At 53.9% G+C, this 27,513-nt stretch overlaps 1 protein-coding gene across 1 annotated transcript in view; it reads right to left on the bottom strand.

The window, feature by feature from the left end:
* The window catches only part of Cux2 (cut like homeobox 2), a 92,089-nt gene that overhangs the window by 36,986 nt on the left and 27,590 nt on the right, over window positions 1-27,513 (bottom strand). The window contains exons 4-5 of the mRNA XM_059249763.1: window positions 26,771-26,818; window positions 5,861-5,939 (exon numbers count right to left, since the gene is read on the bottom strand). Of these exons, the coding sequence (XP_059105746.1) occupies window positions 5,861-5,939; window positions 26,771-26,818 (127 nt within the window). The remainder of the gene's footprint in view (window positions 1-5,860; window positions 5,940-26,770; window positions 26,819-27,513) is intronic.

Raw genomic sequence — 27,513 nt, forward strand, 5'->3', positions numbered from 1 at the left:
GTGGAAGGGGACAGGAGAGAGTGAGAGTGAGTGGCTCAGGGCCATGGCCTGCTCTTGATGCGTGGGTGGCTAATGACGGGGGGTGTGGAGGGCATCCTTGTTGTGTGGGAAAGCCTGGCCTATGCCATGTGGTGCTCAGGGTGAGAGACAGGGGCTGGAAACACAGGAAAAGATGCCTGGTCCTCTCCTCCTTCTGCATCCACCCGAAGTGGCACACTGAGGAATTTGGGGGATGCTGGAGCCAGAAGGCTGGCCACGAGGCTGCTTAGAAACATATATGCAGAAGTATGCACGCGCCACTCCAAGCTCGAGCGCAGGCAGTAGCCTGCTCCCATCTGGGCTCGGGCGGTGCCCATGTGGATGGCACAGAGACTAACTTTGATCCAGAGCCTTAACTTTTCCCGAGCAGATGGCCACGGCTCCCTTCCTTCTACAACAGCCATGGGCCTAGCCGCTCCTTTCTCCCCACGGTGGCCCGAGCTGACAGACGGGGAGGGCTGAGGGGACTTCCTCCCTGGCACTGGGTATTTTTGGCCACAACAGCAGGAGCCACTGTTAGCTGAGCAGTTCCTACAAGCCAGGCGCTCGAGATCCCGTCCTGTTGGGCACTTCTAAAGGTAGCAGGGAATGAGCTCCTCTGCATGAGGAGGACGGTATAGCCCAGAGAGGGAGAGCCAGTTTCTCAAAGCCACCCAGCCCACAAAACATGCTATATGCAAACAAAGCTCCATGTGTGAAGTCCACACGGACCACCGTCCCAGGAGGGCAGGAGGAGGTCCATCTCACGTAACACCCTGCCTCTGAGGCAGCGGAGAGGCCGACGAACAGCAAGCACTCAGTATTTGCCGAAGGAGTGGCACAGGGGGACAAGTGTGTGGCAGGGAGCAGGCTGGGGGGGGGGGTCTGTGCTGCCCCACAGCCCCGTAGAGACGGGGTACTCCTGTCTACATCTTATGTGTCAGAGGAAACGGGCCAGGGAAGAGCCAGGCATGGGGTGGGGGGGAGAAGCGGAGTGGCCTGGCCTATCGCTGCAGTCCAGAGCCCTCCTCTTCCTCTGCTCCCCCCACCCCAATTTACAGCTCTTTGCATCCCTCAGCTCTGGGGGTTCACACAGGAGGGGATGCCGGGGCTCTGCTAGTGAGAGCAGCTGGTTTTCAGCAAGGGCTTCCCTGTCCTCCTGCCCCAGCTCCCCCAAAGGACTGGCACTAAAGCCTCTTCCACGGTGGTCCCCTCTTTCCACAAATCTCCCATGGCTGTTTTCCCAAAGTCCTTCGATGCATGAATGAATTCTGCAGCGAGGGTGGACATCGGAAACCGCAGGCAGGTCTTGGGTTCCGGTGCCTCTCTGCTGTGTGACCTCCAGCAAGCGACTTGACCTGTCTGAGTTGGCCTTGAGGTGAGGGTGTATGAGTGTATGTGTGTGGGGTCAGCAAGCTTGCGCCTTTGAGGGGCTGGCAAGATGCCTGTCCATGCAGACAGCACCCCAGAAATGTCCTGGCAAGATGGCACCTCTGTCTTCCACCTGAGCTCAAATGAAGTGTTTCTCTCCCTAGAGACACAAGCATGGAGGGAGGGAGGGAGGGAGGGAGGGAGGGAGGGAGGGAGGGAAGGAGGGAGGGGGTGGTAGCAGGAACAGTGGCCACCACTGTTTCCAATTATACGGAATGCTCTCTTTGTCACGGCAGTGATGCGGCTTGACCACTAGATGGCACTAGAATTAGTCATTTGGGACCAATCTCAAAAGCAACTATTTTACTTCCTGCTGCCATCAAAAATCTATTTCATAAGGCTCAGATTCAAAATTTTAAAAAGAGCTCAAGAATACCCCCCAAACCCCTTCCAACCCTCAGGTGAAAACGTGTTTAAAAACAGGACACATAAAAGAAAGAGTTTGTAAGAATTTCTACTTTCTGGAAATCGTCACCTGCACGTCTGCTAGGTACCGTGCATAAGAGGTTACGAACAAAGTTAAAAAGGCAAAAGTCAGTTTAGGAGAGAAAATGCCAAACATGTCTACCAGCCCCAACCCTCCTACCCCTAATATACAAAGAGCATTGACAAATCAATAATCATTAAGTCCTGACACAAATGGAAGACTATCGCAACGGTCAGTTTGCAGAATATAACATATGAGGACACCCTGTGTGAAGGAGTAAAAAAAGAAGAGCTAGGCAGACCAACAAGGAGAAACAATCTCATTTGTTCTGACCACAGGGTTTGCGATCAAGACAAGGCTGCCATGTACTTGCCTCTGTACATTTTTTTCTTTCTCATCCAAAGAACCCCAGCACGACGGCACTGAGCCCTCGGCACATGGGCAGTGTGGGAAGGGGCTCAGGACACCCAAGAACAGTCACACAAGAGACGGAGCCAGGCATCGAAGCTGACAGGTCTGGAGTCTCACAGGGAGGAACCACACTCATGCTGGGGAAGGGGACCTGGAGGGAGGGCCCTGGTCACACGGAGGACCAGACACCACTCCACACAAGTTCACAGGGGGCGACAGAATGAGGTGACAACCGGCAGTTCCTAGATTTCCTGTCATCTGAGTGTGTGTGTGTGTGTGTGCATGCGTGTGTGTGTGTGTGTGTGTGTGTAAAGCAAAAGTTTCTTTCTTCCTTTGTGTTTTGTTTTAGGCTTGGGAAGACACATTAAAAACCCTGAAACCTGGCCAAGGAGCTCCCTGTTGCACAGACCCAGGAGCGCTGTCGCTTACTCAGCTCCCCCAGAGTCCTAGACAGGTGACAGCCCTGTGTGATCCACAGCAGACGCTTGCAGCCCTTGGACCCCGATGTCCAACAGGCCATGGGAGGTTCCTCGAAACCCCCTCACGCACGGAGCATCAAACCCTCGTGCCAACCAACCAGAAGGTCCTGTGACCTCTCTTCTAAAGACATAGAGACCAGAAAGGGTGAGGCTCCTGGCTAAGGTCACACAGCTCGGTACACGGAGGACACAGTCCCGTGTACGCATGTCAGCCACTGCAGCAGGAACTTTTTCCCTTCCACAAGCAATCTCACCCCAAAAGGACACCACAGAGCCAGGAACACCTGCAGGGGATTCTCAAATCTTGCACCCGACTTTTAGAAACCCAAAGAAAACCCAAGAAGTCTTTTGGGTCGCTCACCTGTCTTGCAGTGGGCTCAGTCGCGTGTCCGCGTGTCCCCCTGGCCTCCCCTGGCTCTCTCCTCCGGTTCCCCTTTTCTTTTTCCTGTGTTCTAGTCACTGGGTCCCCAAGTTCTCCTGCTGAGGCTGGGCTGGGTCCCCCCACGACTTGGCTTGTGCACAGTGAAGACATCAGCTATCAACACGGCACGCTGAAGCCAAGGGGTTTAAATCAAGTCTTCCCTCACAACAATGACATTAATTACGCTTTTAACACATTTTACTGGTTTTTTTTTTTCTCACTTCGTGCCACATCTGTGCGAACAATATCCAAAAGATTTACGGTTTTCTCCCGTAATTACAGATACACGGACTGCGCACTTATCAAAATAGTTGCTGAGCAATCAGCCCGCGTCTCGCTGCCTGCCAAGGCCTCGTGCTGGCAGCAGCCAGTCATTCAGACGGAAATGTTGAATCAGGACTTGGGTGGGGGGAACTGTGACAAATTATTTGCCTGTCAAGACACAGACCAACAGAGAGTCGGTGCATCCCGGCTGCGTAGGGGCGGGAAGTGGTGTGTGTGTGTGTGTGTGTGTGTGTGTGTGTGTGTGTGTGTGTGCATGCACGCACGCTCCAAGCCCCCCAAAACCTCCGCATCTGACATTTGCTTCTTGTGTCTGCGGATAACATTTAATGAGCACAAAAATACGTCTTCCCGATTCCCCAAAGAAATCATTAAAACATTGTGTTATTCTTAAATGTCTTGAAAATGAATTAGTGCCCCTGAAGGGGCTGTTTGTGTGGCGCGTCTCCATCCGTTAAGGCTCCTCATTTTCTAGCTGGGTGACAGCTGGGATGTGGCACCCCCTCCCTCCCCCCTCCTCCCCCCTCCTGCATGGGAGGAGGCCTGGGAAGGCGTGGAGTCACCGCTGGGCTCCCCAACCTCGCCATGACCTCTGAGTACCCAGGCTTTGGGGACAGGCATAAGAGGCAATGAGGATTTTCTGGAAGGTTCCACGCCAGTCTCAGGGGGGCTCATGTGGCTCTCGGCTGAGCCCATAACGGAGTTAAAACAGCCTGGGGTCCAGAAAGATGGTGTCTCCAAGAAATGAAGTGTTTTCTCTGTGCGTGTGTGCATTCCCATGTGTGTGTACTTGCACGCCTGCTTGGGTGCACATGCATGTGTGTGCCGGGTGGAGGTCAGCAGTCAGCCTCCAGTGGTCCTTTCTCGGGAGGCTTTTGCTTTGTTTTTTTTTTTTTTTTTTTTTTTTTTTTTTTTGAGACAGGCCTCAATGTCCCAGAGCTCCCCAAACAGGCTAGAGGCTGAGCCCCTGGAATCAGTCTGGCTCTGCCTCCCCAGCACGGGGATTGCCAGCACTCACCACCACACCCAGGATTTTACGTGGTGCCAGGGATGGGACCCAGGCAAGCATTTTACCAACTGAGCCTCCTTCCCGACTGTTTCATTTTTATTGCCGTTGAGACAGAGTCTTACTGTGTAGCCCAGGCTAGCCTCAGCCTTCTGAGGGCTGGGGTCACAGATGTGAACTACCGTGCTCAACTTGAAGCCTCACGTCTGACCTGAGTCAGGATACCCCAAGCCTTGGAATGGCTGCTTGGTGCACCCCACAAGCTCAGCATGGCAGTCTGCTGGAGGGGTGGCCTTGTGGCCCTGACATCTGCTGTGTGGGGGGTGGGTGTGGACCAACACATGGGAAAACGGCAGGGACCGAGTGCTGTTAGCTAAACAACCTTAAAAGGGTCACCTTGCTATGACCCATACCCAGACCAAGGGCCAGCATTGTGTGCAGAGCCCTGCGGGGACCTCAGACACGGCCGATTTGTGGTAGTGGAAGGCTGTTGTGTTCATCTGAGGTGATGTTCATCTCACTGGTGGCCTGTGGTTTAAGGAAACCCTCCAGCGGCATTCAGTTCACCTACAGAGCACCCTTGCCTCGCCTCCCTCAAGCTCTAGAATCTTCTCTACCCGGAAGGAAACCCCTGTACCCCTCGTCTGGACCTCTGCAGTCTCTCTCGTGGTGGATCTAGATGCCTGTTCTAGATGCTTCCTTCGAACATAATCACATGCTGTAGCAGACATGGGCACTGACTGCCTCTTCTCACGGCTTACTTGTATGGCAGTGTGGATGGAGCACGCTTTTGAAATCCTTCTCTGATGGCAGACACAGGGCAGGGTTGGCCCTGACCACTGTGAGCAGGTCAGTGGACCCACTCACACTGTCTGTGAGGGGAACGACCCAGTATTTGTTCTTTTGGACTAGGCTTCCCTCAGCCCTCCGGTTGGCCCTCAGGATCTCAATAGTGAGATTCTGAAGTTGCCTGTGGGAGAAGGTGGCATTATCCCTCTATTGCCCCCTGCTGGCAGAGATCCCTGCAACCCTGGAAGGGTCCCCTGGGGCAAGACATGGATGAGAAGACCCAGGTAGGCATCACATCAGAGCCGCCCTCCCACCCAAAAGGCAGAAATCCGGGGGAGTATGGAGGGAGCCATGAGGACACTTCACACCAGGCTGGTTAAGTCACACACACACACACACACACACACACACACACACACACACACATCACCCCCCACCCCCAGCCCCCAGCCCCAGCTGCCAGAGGGTCTGGCTTCTCCCTGGGCCCTGGCCTGTCCCCAGACCCCAGCGCCAGGAAGCCACTGTGGTATCTGCGTCACTGTTCACGGCGCTCCTCAGCGGTAATTACTCAATTAGGGAGTCCAAGAGCTTCTTACCTGGCGCTTCAATTAATTGCTTATAAACACTCAGGAGCGCTGCCTCTGCTTCCTGGCTTCTCTTACTCAGAGCCACCACCTTTGGAAAGAAGAGAAAGCGTCACGTGCAGCCATGGCCCTGGACCTGCAAGGTGACCACTACCTTCCTGCGCAAAGCGGGCAGAGAGATTGGGGGGGTGTCGGCGGTTACAAGTGGAGGCTCCCACATCAAGGACTCCGAGTTCCTAGGCCAGCTGCACTATGCTCAGGCTGTGTGACCTTGGACAAGTTACTGCCCTCCTCTGAGCCTCAGTTTCCTCCAGAACGGGGGTGTGGGGCGGGGTGGGGTGGGGTGGGGTAGCTAAATCATACACAATAGGACCCACTTTCTCACCAGCTTGGAAGATCTAAACACCGGGAAAGGCGAACAATAGGTTATTAATAATATTGCCTGTTAATCTTTACTCAAGGGCAATGCGGTCGAGTTCAAACATGAGAGAGTGGGACATGCTTGGAGAAAACTGGGCAACTGTCAGTTCTTAGAAGACATTAACAGCCTCAACCAACATCACCGAGTAATAGGGTTTACGTCAAAGTTCCTGGTATACAGATGGTGCTCAATAAATGCTTCCCGACTGAATGGCTGAACACACACACACCAGGCAGCTGAGCGGTGAGGAGCTCCGCCCACCCATCCTTCTCTTCCTCGTGTTCTTGTTCAGTAAGACTCTGTGGAAGAGGAGAGTCACAGGTATTGTGCGGCTAGGTGACTCTGGGCGGGCTGACTGGAGCTGTGGAACTTCCGGGCTCAGGACCCTCGTTTCCCAGTTCAGACAGTGAGGTCCAGCGGCTCTGAGCCGAGCTCTTGCTGGCCAGTTGCGATGCAGAGTCCTGGGCCTTCCATTCTGAGGCCAGTGCCTAGGAGGCACCACCAGCTACCCCACATCCACAGGACTGGCTGGGTCACAGAGGGTGGCCGTGAGCCTTATGCGGCTGGTACCGCACATGTCCCTCCCAGCACCAACTTCCTGTGTGCAGCAGGTGGGAGCGTAGACTGGTGTCTTCTCCTGTGCTGGCATAACTTCCTTTATCTCTCAGTGATGGAGTCAAAGAGATAGGGGACCAACTGTGGCTGAGGCCTTCCCTTAAACATAGCCCTCGGAGCTCTTCCTGGCACAAAGTCGGTGCCCAATATAATTATTTTTCTCAGAGCGGGGCAGGGCAGGTCTTATGTAGTCCAGGCTGACCTCAAACTCACTGTGTAGCTGAGGATAACCTTGAACTCCTGGTCTTCCTGCCCCACCTCCCAAGTGCTAAGGTTACAGGAGTATAGCACCTCTTTTAGTTTATGCAGGGCTGGGGATCGAACCCAGGGCTTCATGCATGCTAGGGTCACACTCCACCAACGGAGCCCCACCCCCCAGCCCATCAATGCCATTTACCAAATAAACAAATTGAGTGCATTGCACCACCAACCCCATTTCCCAACAAAATGTTGTCAGGGGCTCTTTTGTTTCCCAATGGCAGAGGCCATTTCTGAGACAACCTATCCAGAGAGATGGACACCAGGATTTCAAACCCTAGTTCTAGAATGGGCTAGCTGAACACAAATTCGCTTAAATCCTCACACCTCTATTTCCCCATTTGTAAAAGGCGGGGGGGCGGGATTAGGGGGGAGCTAATAACACACCAACTCCTTCAAAAGGTCTTAGGGATCCAGGGTTTTAGCTGTGGGCATGCTTGAGGCCTCACAGATATGTTTACTGCCAAGGGTGTCCAATTTCCACCTTGACTCTGCCAGTTCCCGGAGTGAGAATCTCAATTGTGTTTGTCTCTCTGGTGTTTCACAAAAAGAACCTAAGAAAAGACCTGCCTTGCTATGCAAACCAGTGCACCAAGAGGAGGAGAATCTGAAAAACACATCCAATATAGCGATTCACACTGCTCAACATGGCTGCCATGCTGCCCAATATGGCTGCCATGCTACCCAATATGGCTGCCATCCTACCCAATATGGCTGCCATGATACCTAATATGGCTGCCATGATACCCAATATGGCTGCTACACTGTCCACTATGACTGCCAAAGCCACGTGTGGCTCCTGACCAACTGAACCATGGGAAGTCCAAATCAAAACGTGTAATGAATGTGAAATACACACAGGATTTCAGAGCCTTAGTTAGCATAAAAAAGGACAGCATAGCTCCCCACCATTTTAACAACGGAGCTGCACTCTGAAGGGATGATGCGTAGTCACTTTTTACCATTTCACAACGTGGTTACCAGAAAGTGTCAGAGTCTGTCTGTGATCATTAGGTTTCTATCTGACAGAGATGGTCCACAGAGGCCTTGCAGACCAGGAGGAGTTACGTTAGAGAAGTGGAGAGAAATGCAAGGTCCGTCTCAAACACGGACTTCAAAGGCCAGCGACTACAACACTTTCACCCCTCATTGTTCTCCTGAGAAGAGACTCCCGGTCACTGACCTTCTAGGGTGACAGCCTTTTATTCACTCAACCAACATTTCCCAAGAGTCCCTGTGATGTGCCCAGTACCAAGGACTAAGAATAGTCATAACCGGTGGGGACGTGGACCTTAAGGCAATTCCCCAGGTGATCTGTTAATTACAAGCAGTAAATGTTTGGAAGGAAAAGCAGGGTGTGGGGAGTCGGGGGACTGGCAGAGGGTGGAAGTAGGGGGAGGCTGACCCAGTTTGGTGGTGGGACTTGGCGAATCCCCATCTCTCCCTGAGAAGGAAAGTGTGCTGGGGAAGGGAAAGGGCAGGAAGCATGAGAAAATGGAGTCATCCAACACAGGAGGATTGCCATCCTTCCAAGACAGACTACTCCAAGTGGAAGGGTGCCCCAGCAGGGCGGGGCGGTGAAATACCACGTGTATCTTGGCAGTGTTGGGAGGCAGTGAGTTTGGGAGCATCCCCAAGAGGCTGGTAACGACGGTAAAATGCTGAGGCAAACCACAGACTCTTGTGAGTGAACATCTGTCTTCAAAGACACAGCAAGTCACCAAGTTACCTCCACCAATGTCTGACCGTGGAGGCAAGGAATCAGGTGCCCTTTGTCCCTGAGAAAGCAAGAGCCCCAGGCAGGGGGTGGTAGTGGTCATTTTGACTCCCCAGGGTCCTGCAGCTGCTTGAAGTTAGAAGCTGTTGTCTTGCTGACACATGGTTCATGGAAGCCACAAGGATTGACACCATTCACCACCCATCTGATACGAACATATGTATCAGACGCTCTTGTCCCCAGCTGTCTGTGCTGAACACGGTCCTGGCTGGGGTCTGCAGGAGGGTGAGAGTGTTCCCATGAATTGTAAAAGCAGATGTGGGGACAAGGGCTGGCTGAGTCCTTTACAGCTACTCTAGCCTCACCCATGACCCCCACCCCCTTCCCATCACGGTGCCCACCAGTTTGTAGTGGTGTCTTTATGTCTCTGACTGTCTTCCTATAATGTCCCCAAGAGCTGATCTGCCCAATACACACACTCACCACCATCCATGCACCACTGACCGCTTAGAAGTGGCCATTCCAGTACCCTTAACCCACAGGCCTTGACTGGACAGCTCAGCAGGAGGAAGTCTGTGTGTCCGGATCATGGCCACGCCTGGTCACAGGGAAGGGTGGAAGTATCTAGACTGGGCTTGTGACAGCAGCAATCAGGAGGCCACACGGGCAACACGGGGACAGAACTGGCCTGCCACACGCCCTACAGAAGTTCACTGTTAGAAACAGCAATCATATGGTACTTACATGGGACAGGACCCCGGCAGTGAATTCAGGAGAGGGAGGTCCTGTTGTAACCATCTATGTGGCTCTTCCCTGCTGGGGGTTAAAATCTGGCCAAATGGAGTTCCTCCAGTCTATGCTTCCACATCTGGATTTGACATGGGTGCTAGGGATTCGAACCCAGCTCCTCATGCTTCCACAGCAAGCGCTCTTTAGCCACTGAAACTGTCTTCCCCGCCCTAGAAGGCCTTTCCTAACTTGGGAACATTAATTCCAATCACCCAGGCAGTCAGTAGTCAGCACTTGTTTCTGCAACCCTCTTGTACCCCTCCTGCCACGTGTCCCTGACAGCAGGCCCGAGGGGGACGTCTGCTGGGGCCGGAGGGACCACTGGAAATTTTATTACCATATTTATTGGCCCCAGGTTAAAAATAAAGCAGAGGACCCGTGTTTTCAAATGTTGGTGCTAAGAACACTTTTTCAGGCAACACAATGTGGCCCCCAATTTGTTTATGCCAGGCTCTGGGGACCCAGCGAGGTACACTCCCATGGAGCTCAGCAGGCTAGGCTATGGCCACTATTAGCTACGCCTTAATCACAAATTACTCCGACCAGGAACTCCCGATTTCCTAATTAAACAGCTCGAGCTGGACTTCTCAACTCCTGGGGGCGGGGGAGCCAGAGTCCCTCGGTTCTTCTCGCCCCTCCCACCTTTTTTACACTCTCCCCCACCCCCCACCCCCCACCCCCACAACTCCCCTTCTGGGGTGGAAAAAAAAAAATCCCCTGGCCTCCATATAAGACTGCATTTAAATTGCCTGTCACTCAAAACAAAGGCGAACGGCTCATTTGTAATGCGCCAGCCACCTGAATCCTGCCGGTTCTCCTCAAGCCTCCACGCACTGGAGCGCAAAGATCATTTTTCTATTGTTAAAATTGTATAAGTCGGGGCTTTTTTTAGCAGCGAATACACGATTGTTCACTTCTCTGCTGAGGCTGCTGGCATAAAAGGGACAGGGAGGCTTCCTTTAGTACCTTACAAATAAATTTTGCTTTGGGGGTAAAAAAAAAAAAAAAAAAAAGAGGAGAAGAGAAGAGAAGAGAAATAAAAAGAAGGAAAGAAAGAAAGCAGCCCTGGGCTGGGAGAAGGAGCCGGGAATTCCTCAGGGCTGTGTCTAGATATGGGGGAGGGGGGATGGCTTCCTGCTGTGCTAGTCTGTGGTCAAGGGTGAAGCAGGAGTCCTTGTCAAGGGTGCTGAGAAGCATCCAAGACCTGTCGCCCTGTTTGGGTGCCGTTGGTTGGACGAACGTGACTCAGTGCGGATTGGCACGGGCCTGGTGGCCCTGCCACTTTAACAGCTCAAGTGGCCACTCCTGCATCCACAGGTGACCACCTCACCCCAGGAGGTGTGTCAAGTCACAGTGTGTCAAGTCACAGACAACCATCACTTCTTGCTCAGCCTCGGGCTAGTCCTCTGTCGTCATCCACCCCAGCCCCACCCCTCACCCCCCCCCCCCCCGTGCCAAACATTGTTTTTCTGTATAGAATTATAATACCTTGCAATTTTATAGTGCACAAAGACTTCTCGCCATAAGTAGCTCATCGGAGCCTCCGAAGGCTCCGTGGGGCAGCCCTGGGGTGAGAGATGGTCCCTGTGTGAGAGGTTCAGAGAGGCTGAGACAGTGGCCTGAAGCAACACAGGAAGACTAAAGGCAGAGGGTGACTTTAGATGCAGAACTAGTTGTGTGGCAGGGAACGGGGGTGGGGATTCGCGTGGCCCCCTAGCAACCTAAGTGGATGACGGCGGCTTCCACGGTGGGTGTGCTAGACCCGTGGCCAGCTTATTTCCACACTGTCTGTCCCCCAGCAGCGTGAGATGGGCCTTCCAGCTGTCAGGCACCTGCCTGATCTACAGTGTCAAGAGTGCCACTCAGTGCCACGTAGCGTGGGAGGGCTCATCTGCGTGGCAACTGCCGTGAAAAGCTAACAGTGGGCGCTGGGATATGCGGAAGCCTCGAAGTCCTGGTTCTAATTCTCTTTCAACCTCAAACCACCCTAATTAAAACAAAAAACAAACAAACAGTCTACACACTAAAAGACCATGTCTCAAAATTTTATCATGCATCCCGAGTTTAGCTAAGGCCTTGTTACACGGACCTCCTTAACCTGGACCAGAGTCCTAGGAGGTCAGCGCCATATTCCCCACGTTAACAACAGAGAGAACTAGCATCCAGAGATAGTGCAAGCAGTGAAAAAGCCACACAGCAAGGGGCAGAAACGGAACTCGCAACCAGACCCCAGAGCCCATGCCCTTGCTATGAGCAGCGAGTGGCGTTAAGTTACCTCTATCTCCCCAAGGCCAGGCTCGACCCCGCTGTCACGCGTGCTGCTGTGCATGTACAAGCCCGCGTGTGCTTGCGGGTCCTGCCCCCCCCCCCCCCCCCCCCCCCCCCCCCCCCCCCGCTCATGAGATTGTGCGCGGCACGTGACAGCCGAGAAGGCCGGGAAGGGTGGGCGGGAGCCGCCCTGCGATCCTATTTTCTTGGACACTCCAGTGTTTAAAAAATATTGGAGCTGTCAGAATCCATCAAGCCAGACACTCCGGATTTGCACATTTGACTGTGGTATGTAAATGACACCCCAGAAAGGACCGGAATATGTAAATATGTGCATCTAGAGGGAGCCAGGACTTTGAAACCAGAAGAGTGCCAAACTGCCAGCTTCTCTGGGGAGTCGGAGGATCTGGCCACCCGGGGCCCACGCTTCCCTCGACAGTGGCCACCTGGGACCATCTGGGCCATCTGTTCAGACTGGCCGGAGCTGAGGTGCCCCCACCCCAGGCGTGGCACACGGCACGAGAATCATTTTCACTTCTGGTCTGTATCCCTGCACGTTCCTCACGGTCACCAGGCTTTTACACCCCTTGTCCCCAAAGGTGCAGCTGGGTGACAAAGGGCTGGAACCCTTTGTTTCGCTGGCTACCCCACACACCCAGCTAGATGCCTCCCCAAGCCGAAGCAAGCCCTCTCATACCTCAGTTCCCATCCCAAAAGCCTCTGGGCGCCCAGATGACCCTATGGAAGCCATGTCCCGATGAGGTGGAAGGGTCACTGGCTCTGAGGAGAGGCAGGGCCAGGCGGGAGGCCAGGAGAAAGCACTGGGCATGCATGCAGATGGCGCTTAATAAAGGCATAGGGAATTCAAGGAAAGGCCGGAAGAAGGTGGGTTTTGGAGTCAGGTCTGTGCTACTAAGATCTAAACAGCAGTCCCCAGCTGTGTGGTCTCCCTGTAGTCTCTCCAGACACGGCTACCTCAGCTGTGAGGTGAGGAAGGGGATGGGTGGAGCTCCTCAGAGAGAGGCCGAGCTGCGGCATGGAGCCTGGCAGCCTCCATGATGTGCACGCGGGGTGTGTGTGTGTGTGTGTGTGTGTGTGTGAACAGCTGAAAGAATCATTGTTAGTGTTCCTGTACCTCAGTTTCTCCACTTAGAGCGCAGGGACACCAAGGCTCAGCAGGTGTGCCCCGAGACAGTTAAAGGACAAGTTTTTTTATTTGCTGTTTCACGTTGGCTTGCCATGCTAAGAATGCAGCCCAGGGCCTCTGCACCTGCTAGACAAGTGCTCAACCCGGGAGCCCTGCCACATGCCTGCCGCTTTTAAGTATGAGGTTGGCCAAGGCATAGCCAAAGGGCCGCAAGGGTGGGGTAGAGTCACAGGGGCATGTGAGAGGTGGAAGTTGCCAGAACCTCGAGACAAGGGTGAGGCCACAGAGCTAGAGATGCGAAGGACCCCCTGCCTGCTCTGGGTCACAGGTAACCCTCTGGGCCGTGAGCTGTCCCTCGTGGGTTCCACATCACCCCTGCTGGCCCACGCTGGCTTAGTGAACCCAAGACCTCTCAGCTACACGCATAATGGCCTTGCCCTGGGAAGCCAGCGAGTGTGTGTGTGTGTGTGTGTGTGTGTGTGTGTGTGTGTGTGTGTGTCCCAGGTGGCAGTGCTCTCTCCTCTCAATGCCACTCTGGCACATTCTCCAAAATGCCAGCCCAGAAGAGCGAAGCGAAAGGAACATGTGTGCCCTTTAAGGAATAACGGCCACGCAAATGCCATCAAAGTGCCGTCCTCCCCAGGCTTTTAAATATAGCTGTGATCTTTGGAAGGTCTCTGCGGAGTGGCTGGAGGAAGCCCTGAGAGAGCCTCAGTCAGATGGGGGCACGGCGGAGGTGCCCAGCTCTAGCTGGAGTAAATATTTTCCCCCCGCTTTGGCCCTATAGACTATTGGTCTCTGTGGCAGCTACTGAGCTCCGCCCTGTGCCTGCAAAAATGCTAGGTGGCCATATGCAAAGGAGGCTGTATTCTAATAAAGCTATATATGTCAGGGCAGGCGGCGAGCTCAGGATTCAGCCCGTGGTCTGTGACTCACTTACATATAGCTGCCCCCGCCCAGAAGGTTCTCCATGACTTACTTGCTATTATGCCTTAGGATAAGTCACTCAGCTGTCAAGAGTCTTGGTTGGGTGTGATGGGGCACACCTGTGATCCCAGGACTCGGGAAGTAGAGGCAGGAGGATCAGGAGTTTAAGGCTAGCCTGGGCTACACGAGACCCTGTATCCAATCAAAGGCTTAACAAAAGAAGAGCCCAGTATCTGGTTTGGATGGACAAGAGAGTGGCCCAGCATCAAAGTGAGCAGGGTCTCTACAGACAGCAGGTGACATGGCCCATCGATCTGTACATCCATACAGAATGTTTCGCTCAGCGCTCAGGACAGCATCTGGCATGTTGGAGAAATCCGATAAATATTTGCCGAAATGATGAAAAATGACGTCTGTGCCCAGCCAAAGAAGGAAGCCCGTGGGGGGAAACAGTTTCCTTCCTGTTGCCCCCATCACAGGGTTTCCCTATTTCGTAGCTAATAGGGTGACTTCAGACCTGGAAGTCCCTCCTTCCCGCTGGGAGGAGTCTGCCCGAGACTATCTACCATGCAGTGCGGAGGAAGGCCAAAGCGCCAGGAACATGGCAGAGTTGATGGGAACTGTCTGGGGCTGGCCAGGGATGGGACCTTGGGTTGGAGAAGCCGAGAGAGAGAGAGGGCAGATGTGGGGAGGCCTCGTCCAGTCTCCAATGCCATCTTGTTTGGAAATGAACTCGGTCACTGGCCAGAGCTCCTTGGTAGGTGGGCCTTTCCAAGGGGCCCTGTGTGTGCATGTGCTTGTGTGTGAATCCAGCACTTGCAGAGGCCAGAAGATGATGTCAGATTCCCCTGGAGGAGCTGGAGTCACAGACAGCGGTGAGCTGCCATGTGGGTGCTGGGAACTGAACCCAGGTCCTCAGCGAGAGCAGTCAGTGCTCTTAACCGCTGAGCCATCTCTCCAGCCCCTGGCTGGCCTTGAACTCAGAGCAAAGTTTCTCACACGCTGGGACTATAGGCTTGACAGGCCACCAGGGCCTCAACTACCCGTCTCTGTCCAAGCATTTCTGTGGGGGTCAGGTGACATCCACTCCCCTCACAGCTCTCCCATCCCGTCACTCTTTGCTGACAGAATCCCCTTCATTTCTTTCCTGCAGGGAGCGACACTCCCAATGCCTTCGGGAAGTAGCTAGGAGGAGGAGGGGGGAGCGGTGGGGGAAATACGGAGTTCATCAAAGACCCTCATCCAATTGTTCAGGGGCTTCTGTGACAGCCAGACACAATCGATAAGAGGCTGAGGGCCAGGCAGGCCCCGTTCTTCAGGCTTCCTCTTTCTCTGAGGTAACCGGGGACGCCAATGTTTGCATTGAGGTTGACTTCTGCTCTTTAGCTGCTTGGGTGAGGCTGATGGGCCATGTAGGCCTCAAGCTGAGCCAGGGACATTGGTTACCTTGGGAGGCTGAGCTCAGACCTGGACGACCGATGCTTCTTAGCTGACATGGGACCTGGTCCATTCCGAAGTGTCTGGAAGCTGAGGAAGCTGGCCTGGAGATGGGCATCAGGAGACCTATGCCTGCCTTGATTCTGGATGGCTCTGTTTGCTTTGCCCTGCTACCTCTGGGAGCCTGGGTTCGAATCCCAACCACAGCCTCAGCTGTGGGACCGACGCCGGATCATCCCAGCCAACCTTCCTCTGTAAAATATGCAGCGCAGGACCAACCACCAAGAAACCAAACACCAATAGGTGCGTCTAACCATGGTGGATGCTCCACAGATGTGACAGCCGCCATCGGGTGGGTCTCAGCATGCACGCTCGCCCTCAGAGATCTCCGCTGCCTGTGCTAGGATTGGACTCTGGCGGTGTCTGCTACCTGACGCTTCCCACCCCAGGCCTCAGAGCAGAACGGGGGTTCGTTCCCCATCCACCAAGGGCAGGGCTGGAACCTGGGTGGAGGCAGAACAGAAGCGGGAGGCCGCCCCTGACAGTCCCTCACTCACCACTGCCAAGATGGTGACAGCGTCTCCCCACAAGTGACAAGGTGGGAAAGCGAAGGCAGGAAAAGATGTCCCCAAGATAAATGGCCGTTTTCACTTGGTTTCAATGCCGTCCCTGGGACCAGGTGGTGAACCCTCCCAGGGCTGGGATGAGGGAAGGGTCTGGCTTGCTATTGCCTATCCCTGGCATCATTAATTTCTTTTTGTCTCCTGCTGAGGTACCGGCTCAAGGTGAGCAACTGAGCTGCGGCTCCAAGGATTGATAGATTGCATTCCTTCGCCGGGTCCGTTTCATGCTTGGTGACTCCACAGCAAAGCAATTATCACCGTGGAATGCATAATGGCCTAATTAATAACTAATGTCAGCTCGGCCTCTGAGCCATGATTATACCTTAGCACGCCAACCCTCCCCCCCCCCCCCACTTTAAACATTTGGAGAGAAAAATATTATTATAATTGACTGGCTAGATTGTTAAAATGTCCCTGCCCTGCGGACAGGGTGCGTAGTGGGAAGCATACAAGGCCCAGAAGAAGGAGGACTGTGCCACCAGCAGGCTGTGTGACTCTACTCAATGTGGGGGGATCTCTTTGACTGGAAAAGGAGACACTTTTCCATATGTGTGCATGTGTGCATATGTGTGTACACACATGTGTAACCACCTAGGGTTGCATTTTTCCCGCTCTACACTTTATCCTTAGGATCTGGCACATAGTAAGTGCTCAATAAATCATAGTTAAAAGGCAGGGCTGCCAATTAGAAGCAGCTGTGTGGCTTTGGGCAGGTCGCTAACCCCTTCATGTTCCTGTCTTGCTGTATTATAAAACATTGACAATGACAGTTCCTAGCTTAGGAAGGTCACGGGGAATGACTAGGATCCCATAGACCACTCAGAATGCTGCCCGGAACAGAAACACCAAGAACCGTGTCTGCCAATCCAATCACATGTCAGTTCATACTCACTTTATCAATGCTCCCCCAGCTCCTGTTGAGTGGGGGCTATGAGGGGCTGGGGAGCACAGGAGTCTACCGTGTGTGTGTGTGTGTGTGTGTGTGTGTGTGTGTGTGTGTGTCTTCAGCATCTGAATAATTAGGAAACAGATACAATGAGAGACTGTACCAAGCTCTGTGGAAGGGACAAGGAGTCTTAGCTTAGTGATTTCCCTGTAGGAATGACATGTGACCAGAGCTCTGGAGGAGCTGCAGGTGTCACGGAAGCCTGGCGACACCTGAATTGTCTCTGGCTGTCACCGAGGGAGGTGCTATGGGCAATTAGTGGGGACATCCTAGCCAGGCTGCTGAACACTGTCCCAGGCAGAGGTCAGTCTATGACAAAGAGCCACCTGACTCAGAACTTCACAGTGCCCAGGCTGAACGCCTCGCCTGTGGAGGGCAAAGTGTCTGGCAACTGGGTAATACAGGTGGAGCTAGCGTAAATGCCCTGAGGCAGAGAGTGGGTGATCAAGGATGTATTTATAAAAGGGAAGGGGAGGGTGGAAGGAAGGAAGAAGGCAGGGCGGACCACTGAGTCTCACAGGGATGCCTTAGGGGTCTGGAATCCAATCTAGGACCTGCTGCAAATTGTCAGGGGGTTGTAGTGGGGCGTGGGGGTGGGTACTGTATGCGGTCAGCCCTGGAGGGAAGCCGAGGGGCTGATCACGTGGTTCTCAGCAGCAGCAGGTAAAGAAGAACCATGTGTCCATTCGGGCCAGACAGTCACAGACTCTCACGCCAGGGCCACTGGGTGGATCCTTGCAGGATACGTGGACATTTACCTATGGAGGTGGGGAAGGAAAAGCATTTTTGGGGGCAAAGGAACAAGATGTGTAAAGGCTCAGAAGCCCAGCGCCACCACCCTTCTCTGTCCTGAGTGGTTCTGGATGCTAGGTGAGGCTTTTAGACAACTGAAAAATTATATTATTATTATTATTATTATTATTATTATTATTATTATTGAGACAGTGTCTTGCTGTGGGATGTTCTGTATGGCAAATGTGTTGCTAATTAGTCAATAAATAAAACACTGATTGGCCATTGGCTAGGCAGGAAGTGTAGGTGGGACAAGGAGGAGAATAAAGCTGGGAAGTGGAAGGCTGAATCAGAGAGAGACACTACCAGCCGCCACCATGACAACCAGCATGTGAAGATGCCGGTAAGCCACGAGCCATGTGGCAAGGCATAGATTAATGGAAATGGATTAATTTAAGCTGTAAGAACAGTTAGCAAGAAGCCTGCCACGGCCATACAGTTTGTACGCAATATAAGTCTCTGTGTTTGCTTGGTTGGGTCTGAGTGGCTGTGGGACTGGCGGGTGACAGAGATTTGTCCTGACTGTGGGCCAGGCAGGAAAACTCAAGCTACAGTGTCTCATATAGCCCAGGCTAGCTTTGAATTTATTATGTAGCCAAGGCTGACCTTGAACTGATCCTTTTGTCTCTATCTCCCAAGTACTGGGGATTGAACCTAGGCTTTTGTAAACACCAAAGAGAAGAATCCCAAAATACAGAGTCAGTGGAGAGCTCGGGACTCAGGAAAGGGGCAGGGAGGGGCACCCTTGACTCACGATGACGTAGTTAGTGTCTTACTCTGTAGCACAGGCTGGCCTTGAACTCCCAATCCTCCATCCCTAGCGTCCTGAGCGCTGCAATCACACACGTGTATGTCACCATGCCAGCTGGGTCCTTCTGAACCAAAGCCCAGAGCCTGTGGCCTGCAGTCCAGAGACGTCTTTGAGCTCACAGAACCAGATACAGGTCCATGCAGAGCCATCTGCACGGGCAGACCTGGCTGAACTGAGGTGCAGGATGCTCAGCCCACCTCAGAGATTCACCTACTCTGGCTCCCCAGTGCTAGGATTAGAGGCATGAGCCACTCCCCCCAACCCCCAATCCCCAGCTCAGGACCCAGTGTTAAAGCCCTAGAAGATGCCCTGGGATGTGAAGGTGGGGAGCTGGTACATGAGATTGGGCAGTCCACCTCCGAATTCTCCTAGAGTTCACAAAGTGTGATGCTGTCAGCCTTCCAGCCCAACTGGCATGGGATAAATAAGGTGGGGAAGCCACTTCACAGGATGGGAGACTGAGGCTGGAGGTGAGTGGTTGGGATCCGGGACCTTTCTTCTCCTGGCTGTGTGACCTTGGGTAGGTTCCTCAGCTTCTCTGGGCCCTATTCCTGCTGCTCAGGGTGGTAGGAAGGTTGGTCTGCAACAGGAGATATCTCATGAGGTGAACAGCTGCTCCACCATCCCCTTCCGGTACGATATTGGCTCAGTCCAGAAAGGTAGGGTCATGTGACCACAGACAGAGACCTCCGAACCCCTGGGCCCCAATAATCTTTCCTCCCTGTTTTTCTCAGGTTATCTGTCACAGTGGTGGGAAATCTGACCCATGGAGGCTGCATCTGGTCCCCTATGGTATCCCTAGGGTCCCCAGTGGGGTCTGCACATGGTAGGCCCACAGGCCCATTTAGTCTTTCATTACCCCACCTAAGCTACACGAACCTCAGTGAGCTCTGTTGGTCAGCATTATGGCCAGTGTCTACCTCTCACCCAGGAGGCCATAGTGCCACAGGGGGCAGGAGAGGTGACTTCAGGAACTGAGGAGATGGTAACGTACTCCCTTGCAAGCATGAGGATCTGAGTTTGATGTCAAGAACCCACGTCTAAAGAAATAAAAAAAGCTGGTAGCACGCAGCTGTAATCCCAGCTCTGGGAAGGCTGAGCCCTGCAGATCTCAGCTGCTCACCTGCTGGCCAGCCTAGCCTAAGCGGCAAGCCCCAGATCCCAGTGAGATTCTCCACATAACATGCTCACACATATGCACCTACACACATGCACACTGTAGCTGGCCACTCACCCTGGTATACAGCAGGTGCCAAGTCAATGTTTGCAGGATGAGGTCTAAGTGGAGCTAGTGAAAAGTAGGGGAAAGGTGTTGAGAACCACTGTGGGTAACAGGGAGAAGTTGGGACGGGGCGGGGGGGGGGGCAGCGAGGCTGGTTGTGAGTCTAGAACATTCTGCTCTGGTGAAGTCAGGGAAGGTTATGTAGAATCCAGTGGGTAACAGGCTGAATAAACAGGTCTCAAGCATCATTATTTTGGTGGATCTTTCCCACCTCCCCCCTGGGGGCGGGGGAGGGGGGGCAGGCAGGCACTGTGCATTCCCCACAGCCAGGGAAACTGAGGTTCATTTAGGAACCTGGCCACAAGCAGGGCCACCACACGAACTCTGATCTGTATGAGCCTGGATTTATGCCCATTCTGCTTCATCCTGGGCACCAGGCGTGGGAGGGACCAGAAACTCTCGAGTGCCTGCAGCACCTAGCTCCATGCCTGTCATACAGCAGGCACAGGATAAAGCATCAGCTGAGCAGCTGAAGGTGTGACTGTGTGCCGGGCCACACAGGCCCTGCTGGAGTGAGTGGTCCATGTTTCAAGCTGTTTCCACACCGCCATCCCCACCCCCGTCCGTCTGACCGAGCAGGAAGCTCAATGGACACACACCCGGTGGCCTCATCTGCCCGGCGCCAGGCCTGCCTGGTCCCAGAGCTCAGTCTATTAAAAGGCTTGTAAATTTTCATACATGAGCGTCTGGGCAGCAGGGTAGACTAATTGCTGTTAAATGTGCGGGAATGTTCCTGCCACGCGGCCAGGGCCATTCCTCTTTGTGGCTGGGCGCAGCCCGTTCCTTTGGCGGTGGAAAGCTTACAACATGCACACAAGGCCAAAAAGCAATTCGTGTCAAAAAAAAGATCAATAATATAAAAATAAAGCACAAGGATTCGAGTTAAAGGGAATGCCATGTAAATATGTGGTTCACGTCCATGATTCTAAGATTAAGAAGGAAAAAAAAAATCAATCAATACCCTTCTTTAGATGATGTTATTTCTAATGAGAAGGACCCGGAATGGCTGCAAGGATCTGCTTAACTGGGGGGGGGGGGGGGCAGGCGCATTAATAATTTACTTGATAAGGCAGAGAGAGTGAATGAAAGAGGATGATGGCTGAGGGTTCTTAATTTGGTTGTAGCTTGGCATCACAGCCCGAGGATGCTTCGGTGGGCCGACAGCAGATCCAGACGGACGTGTGGGTTAGTGGGAGCCTCGCCTCCAGGCGGCAGGACCGCCAGGGAGACAGGATGGTCCTCAGGATGACACCGCCAGAGAGGGTGGGCAGGGAGCGGGGAGGGCGTGGGCCGCCTGCACCTGACTCACGCTGTAGGTGACACTCCTGTCTGTTGGGTATTTAGTGTCTCGTAACTCAGCCCCAGATTAAACCCTCACTTGCCAGTGTATCTTTAAGGACTCCCCAGCCTGCTCTTCTCATCAACTCTTGGTCCCCCTGTATGTTGAGGAACCCAGTCAGCTCTCCAAACCGAGGCTTGTGGTTCCAACCCTCAATGCTGCGGGCAGAGGGCTGTGTGGGCCTGGGCAAGCGCTTTGCCCTCTCTGAGCCGATTGAGACCTACGAAAGGGTACATACGCTCTGGGCTCTGCCTCACTTATGCTTGAGCCATGGAGGTCTTACTGATTGCTGTCCCCGCCTGAGTCGGGTCTTGTAGGCCATGGCTGAGCCTCAGTTAGTTCACCTGAGGAATGGGTGGGTGGGGGCTCCCACACAGGACTTGCGGGAGGCACGAGTGTGGCACGGCCAGCCTCTCTTCCGCCCTCTTTTCTCCCTGTATCAGTATCAGCCCATCCAGCTCCCCGTGAGCCTACCGGGGGCAGCCATGATTCAGATCATCATTTAAAGGCCGAGACCAGTGGGTGAATCTCCCGGATCCACAAGGCGGAAGGAGAGAAATGACTCCTGCAAATCATCCCTTACAGAGGTGCTGTAATGCATGTGCACACATGAACACATGCATGCGTTTGCACATGCACACACACATGCGCGCGTGTGCGCGCGCACACACACACACATACATCAAATAAATATAAATAAATAAAAATCTTTTGAAGCTGAGAAGGACAGAGACCCAGAGAAGTTAAGGGATTGTCGCTCAAGGTCACATAGCCGGGAAGAAAGCCCTGCTGGGATGAAACTCCTTGCCAACCTGCTCCACAGCCCAGGCTTGCCCCCCCCCTCCACCCCCACCCTGTCCTCACAGGAGGGAGAGAGGTCCCAATGCACAGGGGTCAGTTTTTCCTGGACCACAGGCAGTCTCTGTTGTCATCATTAAAGTCGGGAGGCTGTTGCCCCTGAGTGGCCCCCACAGAGTCCATTTAAAATGCGGGATGGAGCCGGGGCAGTAGTGGTGGTGGTGGCGCATGCCTTTAATCCCAGCACTCGGGAGGCAGAGCCAGGAGGATCTCTGTGAGTTCGAGGCCAGCCTGGGCTACCAAGTGAGTCCCAGGAAAGGCGCAAAGCTACACAGAGAAACCCTGTCTCGAAAAACAAACAAACAAACAAACAAACAAAAATGCGGGATGGAGCTGGTCCCTGCTCCAAAGTTTCCCTTGTTAAATTTGAGGGGTCCACACACCTTCTGGCAGCCCCAAGGCCTGAGCACTCCCGTCACCTCATCCTCATGAAATATATCCACATGCTTTGCTGGGTAAGTGTCCAGTGGCTGCACCGCTCCTGGGGACCTTGGACTTGACTTCCATGAGATACACAGGGTGCAGGGAAGGGCACCCTAGCAGAAGGAATAGAGGCTGCCAGGAAGGAAAGAGCCAGGCTGGGGTAGGAGGAGCCAGGCTGGGGTAGGAGGAGCCAGGCTGAGGTAGGAGGAGCCAGTCTGGAGTAGGAGGAGCCAGGCTAGGGTAGGGGGAGCCAGGCTGGGGTAGGAGGAGCTAGGCTGGGGCAATCTGAGGGCAGAGGGAGGCCTGTTTAAGCAGTCAAGGGCCCCTGACCTTGAAATTTTGTCTCAAGGGCATTCTTTATCTAATCCGGGGTGAAAGAAGCCCATGCAGCCTCCTGGGTCCCAACACTCAGGTCCCCTCTGTTCTTCCCCTGCCTCAATTCCAGACTTGGACCATGGATACACACCAGTTAGCGCCTCTCTGAGCCCCAGTCCCCCACTAGGGATAACCAGAGCCTCCACAACTGGGACACTTGTAACAAACTAACAGACACACAAAGCATACAAAGTCACCACAGGTACCATCTATGAGAGAGAGTGCCCGCCCACCCTCTGTGCTGTGCTTGGCCACGTCATAAGGGGCAAAATGAGCATTGTAGGTCACAGTGAGCCCGTGAGGAGGTACACTCTGAGGGTCTAGGCCTTGCTCACTCCTGTCACTTGCTGGGCTGCCCAGCCACCACAGCCGTAGCGTGTGGATACAAGCAGAGGAAGGGATGTCCCAGACCCTTGCTACCTGCACGTGGGAACACCAGGGTAGACTGCTGGGCACGCCTCCCTGGACAAAGTCTGCAGAGAAGTTTCTAGGAAGCCATGGGAAACGGTATACCATGACACACAGCATCTATTACCAGGGGGTGGCCAACATCCACACGGCCAGCAGCTGAGTGTCACTACCCATCTTTCAGACGGCTCAGAGAGTGACTGATCCAGGGTTGGACATGTCTGTTAGGTGAGTGGGGCCGCTGTGGCCAACCTGTGGGGACAGCAAGGCCCAGGCTCTGCTTCCCCTATCTGTCCCTCACCCCAGGATGGCTATCGGGCCTGCTCCCCACTCCCTTAAGCCACCCGGGGTTCAGAGCTGCCCTCAAGCCCATGAGAAGACACTCAAAGGGAAGGCCCCAGACTTCACAGCAGTCGATGTCCCCTGCCTCGGTCTGCGAGGGCAGTGGAGTCTGCATGCCTGCCCCCGCCATCTGCCACCATTCTCTGGAGCCAGGGGGAAAAGCTTGTGGTTCCACACACAGAGAGACCCTGTAGACGTGGTCACTCTAACAAGAATCAACTCCACCCAAGGAGCTGGGTGGGGATGGGCAGGGAGAAGGGAGGGGGAGAGAGGAGGGGGCTTGCTGCAAATGGAGGGTGTCCCTTTTATCTTCGGAGTAACCACGCTCCTAAACCACCCCTCAGCACAATCGCTCATGGTTTGGTAGCGCGCCTGGGCTCTTCTTAGATGCTGCCTACCTTGCTTCTTTTTGACAGGGTCTCTCACTAGCCTAGAACCCGCCAAGCAGACGAGGCTGGCTAGCCAGTGAGCCCGAGATCTCTATCTGTCTCTACCTCCTCAGCACTGGGGTTACAAGAGCAAGTCACCACAACTAGCTTTTCAGGTTTTTTCCCCCCCTTTTTTAAATGTGAGTTCTAGGGCTCGAACCTGGATCCATGTATTCCCAAGCCACTTTCCCATCTTCCTAGGCCCGCTAAGTGTTTGCCGAATGATAAAGGACTGTAAGGACTCAGCCAGCCATGTGAATTGTCTCCCAATACCTGCTGGGAGGTGGTGGTCACATGAGCTCCCTCAATACCTGAGAGGAGGAGGAGGGGGAGGAGGAGGAGGAGGAGGAGGAGGAGGAGGAGGAGGGCATTGTTGGCTGCAGGCTGAGGTACATCCTGCCACATGGCTCTCAGAATCCCAAGGAGTTGTCCCTATGCACAGAACTCAACTGTGTGGCACAGACACAGGAAGTCACTCGCCGAAGTCACATACGTCCATCACAGGGCCAACCGTCTCTGTTCCAGAGCAGTCAAGAGGGGCTCGTGACATCCCACAGGCCACCCTGCAAAGAGGAAGCTGGGAGCGAGAGGCCCACCGCCGGTGTGGCCCTGAGGTCTAGGGGGCAAGCAGGTGCACGCCAACGCTTGGACCCCGCTCCCCTCAAATTTAACAAAAGCAAAACTTTTAATTTAGATGTTTGCATCTCTCTGTCTCCAAGCAAAAATAACTCTAAGATAATGACTGTAATAAATGAAGGTAATTAATTGTGGTTTGTTCCTTTAGTGTCTAGTCAGCTTAATTTTACCTTTTCAACTAATAATGAGAAAATAATTTTTGTGCGTGGAGGGTTAATGACATGTAACTGTGAGAGCTGCTAATTGCATGTTGCAATCCATCCATCAGCAGCCCCATCTGCGTGGCTTGATTATGTTTGCTAAATTATTGCTTTGAATTATCTTTCATAAAGGCAACTTTTATAATTAGTGGGGCTTTCGGGCGAGCTCCCTTTCTCTGCTCAAGGATTTTCAAACTTCGGCCATTTCAAGCTGGTTCCCGGGAACCGCTTTCTTTGCCTGGCTGGCTTTTGTTTTCCTGGGGAGGTGTCGGGGGTCCTAAACTATCTTTTGAGCAATCTAGGAAGCCTTAATTCACAGTGGGCCGAGTCCACTTCCTCCCCACCACACCTCCCACAGGCAGGAAAAAGGATTCAGTGTGAGGGGACCCCCAACTCTGGACACACCAAGGCTGCTGGGTTGGAAGGCAGCAATGGACCTAACCTGATTAGGTTCTGTGGCCGCTTCTCTCCGCACAGGGGTGAAAAGGGACCTGCAGCCATGGCAGTTCAGTGCAGGTATCACGAGGAAGGCAGGGGCTTGGGGAACACAGTCAAGATAAATCCTGTGGGTGCGTGGCCGGAGGGGTCCCTCGGCACAACTGTCTGCACGCCGAACCACGTGAGTCTGGGAAACCTGCTCCCAGCGTGGTCAACTCCCATCAAAACTTCTCTCCTTCCCTGTCCTTCAGGATGCCACCTGGGTACCAGGCTCCCGGCTGTGGCCGCCCAGCAGCTTCCTCCTTCATTGGATTTGTAGGCTTTGTGCGTCACAGGAGAGTTGAGGTTCCGGGAGGTCTCGGAGAACCTTCCCAGGGCCACACAGCTGAAGGAGCGGGGCTGAAACTTCAAGCCCACCGCTATCCATGAGGCTGGGCCTCGGGTCTTCTCATCACTTCAAACATTCAAGTCTTTCTTCTACTGCGAAGGGGGAGGCATCGTCTCTCCACACAGCCTAGGACGGCCTCCACCCTCCCAAGCACTGGGATCACAGGCGTGTGCCACTTTTCCCAGCTATGGCCAAGGCTTCTAACACCCAAGGCACTGTTCCGAACACTTCCTTATTATTTACCTTGCTCCTCCCTCAGCCTCAATCTTACGAAAGAGAGAAAATTATCACTAATCTGACAGAGGAGGACACAGGCCCAGAGAGGCCAAGAAACTCACCTAAGGTCACACAGCCAGTCCGTGGTGGAGGCAGGGTTCCAGCCCCAGCTACGTTCCTGTGACATTCAGAGAGTGCCAGATGGGCGTGCCTGCCCCTTTCCCAAATTCTCTCTCACTATCCATATCCAAAACAACACGGGAGGACCAGAAGTCCCTTTATCCCATGGTACAGAGGGGGAAATGGAGGTTCAGGCATCTGGAGAGACCCTGCCCACACCAACATTCCTGTACATGCAGCCTATGTGCTTATCTAGTTCTGAGGGAGAGATGACTCTGAGGAGTGGAGAATGAGCCAGAGCCCTCCCCTCCATCTCAGGGGCTGCGGGAGTGTCTTCTGGGTCCACCTGAGCTCAGGGGGGAGCCCTTGCTCATGGGGCAGTAGAGATGGGCTCCCCTCCCCAGGCCAGCATGACCCCAGCATCTTCTCAGGTAGGCGAAGGGACATTGTCAATGCCATAGATGACAGTAGGGCATTCTGCTGTCGTGGGGTGGACGGGCAGGTGGGCTGGCCGTGACCCACCTTCACCCAGAGAGTGGTGGGGAGGGAGATGTGCTGGGAAGGCCGACGATGACCCCCTGGGCCTTATCCGCAAGGATGCCCGAGCAGGCAGGGAAGCAGGGGCTCACCTACCTCAGACCTCAGCTTTCACCCTGGGGCAGGGACGCCCAGTGCAAGTCACCCCCACCTCCCCAAGCGCTTTGCCACCGGCTCTTACCTCAGCTTGGAAGCTTTTCAGCACGGGAGCCACCATCTCTCTGATTCCCTGAAAAGAGACGACGGAGGGTCTACCACAGGGCAGGCACCCCCGAGCCCACCCTGCACCCCTCACGGGAACTGTGGTAAGGTACACACACACACACACACACACACACACACAAGTTCTGTCCCTGAAGTACTTTTTAGAGCCTTTAATATCTCACACACAGCATTGGGCATTCTGAAGAGAGAGGCAGGATGGATATTTCCTAAATGCACACCTGTTTTCTTCTCGGTGGTCCTGGGGATGGAGCCAAGAACGCTATGCTCCACCCCTGAGCTACACCGCCCCCCCCCCCAGCCCTCAGCATTTTGAGATGGGGTCTTGCTACGTAGCTCAGGCTGGTTTGAACTCATGACCCCCTGCCTCAGCCTCCCGAATATTACAATGAGAGTACTCATAACATCCTTGTGCGTGGCATGGTTGGTCCTGCGACCTAGCTCAAGGGAATGGGGGCTGGAGAGCTGGCCCTGATTCTCTCTCAGCGCTAGGTGGAAAAAGCCCCCCAGGAAGTCCCTCTGTCCTGCCAGGTGTGGCACGGGGCTGCTTCATCCACACAGCCACCTCCCAGGAATGTGCATCTTGCATTTCGCCAAAAGTTGTCGCTATTCATGTCTGTCCTTCCTCCCCAGAGCATGGAGTGATTTCTAGGGACGTGGCTCAGTCCCAGCCCTGTGATGCCATGTATAAACCAACGGCTT

Source organism: Peromyscus eremicus, chromosome 23, assembly GCF_949786415.1.
Source record: "Peromyscus eremicus chromosome 23, PerEre_H2_v1, whole genome shotgun sequence".
Classification (NCBI taxonomy): domain Eukaryota; kingdom Metazoa; phylum Chordata; class Mammalia; order Rodentia; family Cricetidae; genus Peromyscus; species Peromyscus eremicus.